At 36.6% G+C, this 6,352-nt stretch overlaps 1 protein-coding gene across 1 annotated transcript in view; it reads left to right on the top strand.

The window, feature by feature from the left end:
• Positions 1-6,352, top strand: part of DIAPH2 (diaphanous-related formin 2) — a gene marked incomplete at both ends in the record, with an annotated part of 148,880 nt that overhangs the window by 11,241 nt on the left and 131,287 nt on the right. The window contains 4 exons of the mRNA XM_009869903.1: positions 3,464-3,603; positions 3,958-4,032; positions 4,114-4,183; positions 5,461-5,597. Coding sequence (XP_009868205.1) covers positions 3,464-3,603; positions 3,958-4,032; positions 4,114-4,183; positions 5,461-5,597 — 422 coding nt within the window. The remainder of the gene's footprint in view (positions 1-3,463; positions 3,604-3,957; positions 4,033-4,113; positions 4,184-5,460; positions 5,598-6,352) is intronic.

Below are 6,352 nucleotides of genomic sequence, written 5' to 3'. Positions count from 1 at the left end.
GGTTTGTTTTTTAAGTTATGGAACAGGATTGTGGATTGGATAGAAGCAAACACCTAAGGTAATATGAGATTTCTGTTCGAGGGAAGCTGTAGACTTACAGCTTCTTCAGCTGAACTTGGCTTTAGCTTGAGCCCTAACAAGGTCCAACTTCTCTGGTGACTAAAAGAGGAGTAGATTGTGCAGGTTTTTCTAATCTTGTGTTTTAACTGTTATAGCCCATCCATTTGGTTCATGCTCCACAGTTCTTTACCACCAAGTAGATGGAATATCTCCTAATTTCCCCATGGAGGGCAGACTGCTTTTGCATTCCCATTTGTTTACAGGCCTCTGGTGACATGTCTGAGTACTGCCTAAAGCTGGACATTTGCTAAGTCCTGTGTGAGGAATTTCTTCGTCTAGCTAACAGCTTCAAAATTACTGGGAGTCTAAGTAGAGTAGGATAAACTGAAATAGAGATCTCTAAAATATTTTAATTTTGCAATGTTTTCTAAATAATTTAAACCAAAGCTTGTGTAAATTAAGCTTAAGTTTATTTTTCACTGTATCCTGCGCTGTAAAGTGTCTATCCTGTCTCTGTCACTGTTGTCCCTTAAACCTTGAATGTGTCCTACACAGATTTGAGTTGGTTAGATTTACCACCTTCATGGGAAAGCAAACCTGTTTTTCTTTTATACACTTTTATTGTGAGACTTCTAGGAGCTCCCTTAAGCTTAGTTTTCTTCACTAGAACTTAATCGCTTCCAGCTTCCTCCGAGAAGGATTTTTAAATGTGTGATCCAGGCTTTCATTTGAGTTGTCCTGAATGAATAATTCTGTGCCTTAATTGTAGTACCATGAATGTAACTGGTCATAATGTAATTTCTGAGATTTCTGATCTTATGCATTGGGTTAATCTCTGAAAGTTGTGGTGTAGGACCTAACCCTCTGAGTTTCTTTGTACTTTGCTTTTGCTTTTGTCTTTGTTAGATGCTCTCATGTAAAGTCTGTCTTTCACTGAGACCTTGTACTTCAAAGTACATGAAAAATATATATATTAAAATCTGATCCATGTAAAGTCATAGTGTTACTTAAAAAATAGTGTTCCAGTCAAACCCTTTGAATAGAGAGATAAAAGAAATAACACCTGGTTGTAGCCCTCCAATTAGCATGAGAGGTGAGAGTGGATTGAGACTGAAAAGTTGATTGCAGAAAATAACAAAGAAATCCTGTTAAGATAATTCTCTCGCATGAAATGGAGAACTTGGCTGAACAGGTTTAAGAATGGATTTTGATGAGCCATCTCTTTTGATCATCTTTTTGGAAGGGGGGAAAGGAAGATGGAGATCATTCTTCGTTGCTCTGTAGTTAAGGAAGCTTCTGCCTGTCTGTGCAATGCGTGGTGTGGAGGGTTAGGAAATCCTCCTGCTGGTTCCTTTAACTTTTAACCTGCTCTGGGGAAGTCCTAGGGCTTCCGAAAGCAAGAGCCTGGCCAGAGGAGAAGGGGCATCACTGGTGACCTCCACACGTGGGAAGAGGAGGCAGCAAGAGCACACATTTGTTTAAATATGAAAGAGAATGTAGCAAGGAACTTAAATGCCTGATCTTAATGGGAGACTCCTTTGGAGTCAGCAGCAGACTGAAAAGCGCAGAAAATATTTTTTTCTGGGGGGAGAAAAAAAAAAAAAAGACAACTTGGCGTTCCGGAGATCTTTTAAGGGTCTAGCTTAATAGGAAGTCGTATTCAATTGAAGTTGCTGTTATCTCATCTCTTGATACATTTTATGGCTTCCAGCAGTGCTTCTGTTCTTTTTTACTCTGAGGTTTTGGGGAGTGGCAGTTGCCTGAAATGACAAAACCTATGTGCAGTATTGGGTGGATGGGGTACATCAGTTATATAATCTTTTCCAGTTTCCATCCAATGCAACAAATGGCATAAAGCTGCTCCTGTTTTCTATTTTTTTTACGTTATGGTCATCTAGAGTGATAATCTTTCTGACTAGGTTGACTTTTAATATTTGGTGATGTTACAATTTTCTGATTTAAAGTTAGTTGCTACTCTTATAAAGATAACCTCTACTCATTTATTTCTTTTTCCTTTGATGGAGAAGCATCTCTTTGTTTAGGAGATTGGTAGTGTCAGAATGCAGTTTGTTTATATCCTATTTACTAATCCTTGTCTGTCTTGGTCCTTTGACGTTTCACTGGCATGTGTTATCCAGCTAAAGGTGCTGTGCATGTCAGCAAGAAACGTCTTCAAAGTTGACACAGTCCAATGTCTTAATGCCTTCACTGTCTCTGCCAGGTTTTTATTTTATTGAGGTGAGATCAAACAATCTGAAACTATATTGTGAACATTTACATAGTTCTGTGCATTGATAGTAGAATGTGCATAGGTCAGATCATTAACTCATATGTAGATGTTTTGTCATCAGCTCTACTTCGTGTTGTTTTTGTAAAGGGAACAGTAAGAGTTTGATTAGAGCAAACCGAAGCAGCTTTTTGAAAAAGACAATTACAACATTGCATTAGTTGACGATTTTGATGCAATTAAAACCAAATACCTATAAATCCTGTTCTGGGTCAAGCGCTTTTCATGTTGCCTTTGTATCTGGTTACCAGTTAGAGCCAGGGAGCTTTAGGAACTGCATATTAATAACCGCTCTTTTTTTTTTCCACACCTTGTCAGAGCGGTACAAAAGATTAATTGCAACATTTGGTAAAATGGTTTGTATATTGTTCATGGTTTTGAATGCTAACGCTCTAAAAACTGATTACCAGGTATTTTAATACTGAAACACCTTGTAGGTGGCTTTTCTTCTGTAATTGCACTTCAACATGGAGGTGAGCTTATTGTCAAATCTTCCGTATGTTTCTGTTGCAGCAAATAAGATCCTCCTGAGATCTCATTTAGTGGCCAAACATGGAATTACATGTAGTACAGCAAGAAATCATTGAGTCATGCAGTTGTATCATTTTAAAAACACTGATTTAACAGTTAGTGTATACCAGCTCCTTTTCAAAGTGATTTTCAGTGGTTTATCCTCTTCCTTTCTTTTAGAGAAGAAAGAATTAATTTTAGTGTGAGAATATGTCCATAGTGATCATACACGGCTCTTTTGAAGTGGAAGACAGGTATAAACAAGCTTAAAAACAAATATGGGGTTTTCTTTGTATCCCTCTATGGTTGTTTCTAATATAGTGTTATGAAGTAGATCCTAAATAGCAGTTCAACATGTTAATACAACTGAACGATGGAATTCAGTTTTTATATTCAAGATGTAGTCTATGCATTTTACTCAGAGTAGTGCAGAAGAGTCCAGAGAAATATTGACCCTTGTAATGCAAAACCTAAACTGTTAAACACAATAAATCAAAGTCGTGTGTCTTTAATAGTTGTACAGGGAAAAATGGAAATACTTGCCTTACAGGAGCACTTAGATGATAACATGTAAAATGTTAAGCAGCATTCTGTCTTCTGTGATAGGGTGGACTGAAAAACAGCAAGCATGAATGCACACTGTCCTCCCAAGAATATATTCATGAATTGCGATCTGGAATTTCAGAGGAAAAGCTTCTTAATTGTCTAGAGTCTTTGAGAGTGTCTTTAACTAGCAACCCAGTCAGGTGAGTAGTAATTTCTGCTGTAGTTCTCATCATGCTGTTTTTGCTGAGGCATAGAGTTGTGGGGTGTTTTGTTTGGGATTTTTTTTTTTTTTTTTTTTAAACCAGAGTAATTATGCTAATGGTTGTTGACACAAAAAAGTGATTTTCAGCACATTGGAAAAGGCTAAATTAAGTGTTTGCAGCTGTCTGCACTGTCTTCTCACCTTTCACGGTGGTTCTCGACAACTTGTAGTTGTTGGCACGCATCCTTTGCCGTAATGGTTGCAGAGATGTACAAGCAGTATCGGAGACACAGATTGTCAAATTTTACATTTGGTTAAGAGATAATTGAAAGCATTTTTATTCTTTTTCCAGCTGGGTTAACAATTTTGGACACGAAGGTCTTGGACTTCTGCTGGATGTATTGGAAAAGCTTCTGGACAAGAAACAGTAAGGACTCTGATCGTTTGAAGGGTGGGATGGAGGAGCTTGTGAAGATTGTTTGTACTTAAGTTGTTTTCCTCCTTCAAGGCAAGAAAGTATTGATAAGAAGAATCAACACAAACTTATCCAGTGCCTCAAAGCATTTATGAACAATAAAGTAAGAAATATTTTAAATTCAAATACTTCTAGCATGATTGTTTTTGTTGTCTTCAAATCTATGTAGTATGCTCAATTTAAGAAAAGGATGAAAAACTTATATGTTTAGTGTCCTTGTATATTCAGCGATTCTGTGGAAATGTAGGTCTTAAACTTAGTGTAACTTTTTGCTGAGAGTCGTGTTCATAAAACTTTCTGATGTGTTTTGTCTCAATTTTCTGAATATTGATATTTGCAAGTAAAATATCTGGCGAACAGAATGATAAAATGAATTTAAAGTAAGTAAATTTAGAATTAATCACTTGTGAAATTGAAAGGAAACTATTTCTAAATACCGATTTTAATACATGATTGGTTTTGTCAGTATAACATACTTTAAATCCAGTTTAAATTTTTTAAGTTGGTAGGTAGTAGGTGAGGGATAAAACTTGTCTAGTTCAAGCTGCATCTAACAGGTTCCTTGTGCTCATGAAGTGAAAGTGCGGTTTTGAGAAATTGTTGTGTTAAACTTGTAATTTTATTTTATTCATATCAAAGTCTAAAGTGTTATTATAATGATTTATTCCACCCCACCAGTAACAAATACAACTATGCATTAAAGTTACTTTTAAGTACTGTTACTCAGTGTAGTAAAATCTCACAGAATAATCTGTCTGAAATGGAAAAAAGAAAACTTAAATTGTCACACGCTTCCCCTCCCCTCTACTCCTACAGTTACACCGTAACTTCAGACAATTAGATACCTGATTTATGAACTATACTGAAACTAATGACAATGAAAAAAGTAATGCTGCTTCTCAATGAATGTTATGTGATAAAATGTTTTTTTTTATTTCTGTGTAAAGAAAGTGAAATAGAATATTTAATAAATAAATGAAGATAATTTGTTAAAAAGACCCTATTTTGACCTCTGTTGGCCATCATGTGGAAAATATTTCAGCGCTCCAGGCCAGAGCTGCAAATGAATACTCTTTGAGGTGTTTCATATATAGATAACAAGTAAAACTGATTTATCTTTTGGTGGATACCTGGTTTTAAAAATACGGTATCTTCTGTAGGAGCTGAATCTCTGTCTTTGGAGAAAGTCTTCCTCATCTTGTGTTTGTGTCTGTCTGGTGTTCCCGAGCAGTAATTGCCAGAAGGTCTTAGTAGAGTGTTGACAAACTTTGTGTTGGGAGGAGGGCAGGTGAGGATTCCTAAGAATCTGAAGCCCAAAGACAATGATGAATTTTCAAGGGAAATACTGTCTTTTCACTGTAAGCTTTTTGTTTCTTTAAGTACGGATTGCAAAGGATTCTAGGAGATGAAAGAAGTCTCTTGCTGTTAGCAAGAGCAATTGATCCAAAGCAACCACACATGATGACCGAAACAGTGAAAATACTTTCTGCTATCTGCATCGTTGGAGAGGAAAATGTGTAAGTAATATCATTTAAAAAAATAATAATTGTTTAAGTAACATGAGTTGTCAGTTTGGACACAGGTGAGAAAATATGTCAGTGAAACCAAATGTAACATGCCAAGTCTTTACTTTCTTTATGTAGTTTAAAGGAAAAGAGACTTCCACCTGTTCTGATGCATTAATCCAATATTAAATCAGACAAAAGCAAATGAGAGGAAATCAACAGCCCCTGACTTACGTGGAAGGTCTGACAGGACTGTGATTGCTTCCTACAGAGAAGGGAAGACTTTGAGTCGTAACTGTTTGTAAATGGCTGCTAAAAAAATAGGAAAGTTATTTCATATGTCTCTTGAGTATGATCAGGAAATGTGAGCTTTTAATCGCCACAAGGAAGCTGTCACACTGAAAGGCAAGTTAGAACAATGTGTGTTAGCGTGGGGCGCTACCCAGCCTCTTACTGTGGGGGGGATTGAGCCTGGGGCATCTCCCTTGAGGAGGGGAGATGAAGTTGTTGCATTTGCAAATCGCTGATTTGACACCACATGTTATGATATTTCATTAGTTCAGGAAATAATGTAGGAAGTAATATATGTATGGACTTTATTAGAATACTACCCCTCTAACTAAACATAACAAATCTGACAGGGGGAGAAAGTTTGCATTTATAGCTGGAGCTTTGAATATTTCAAGTGGTGGAGTCATGTAGCACATGTCCATGAGGTACTTATAACAAAGTTAATCAGTTGGCATATGTTTGCTTTGAATTATTGA

Source organism: Apaloderma vittatum, unplaced genomic scaffold (genome assembly GCF_000703405.1).
Source record: "Apaloderma vittatum isolate BGI_N311 unplaced genomic scaffold, ASM70340v1 scaffold2155, whole genome shotgun sequence".
Classification (NCBI taxonomy): Eukaryota; Metazoa; Chordata; class Aves; order Trogoniformes; family Trogonidae; genus Apaloderma; species Apaloderma vittatum.
This window is presented reverse-complemented; position numbering and strand designations above follow the sequence as displayed.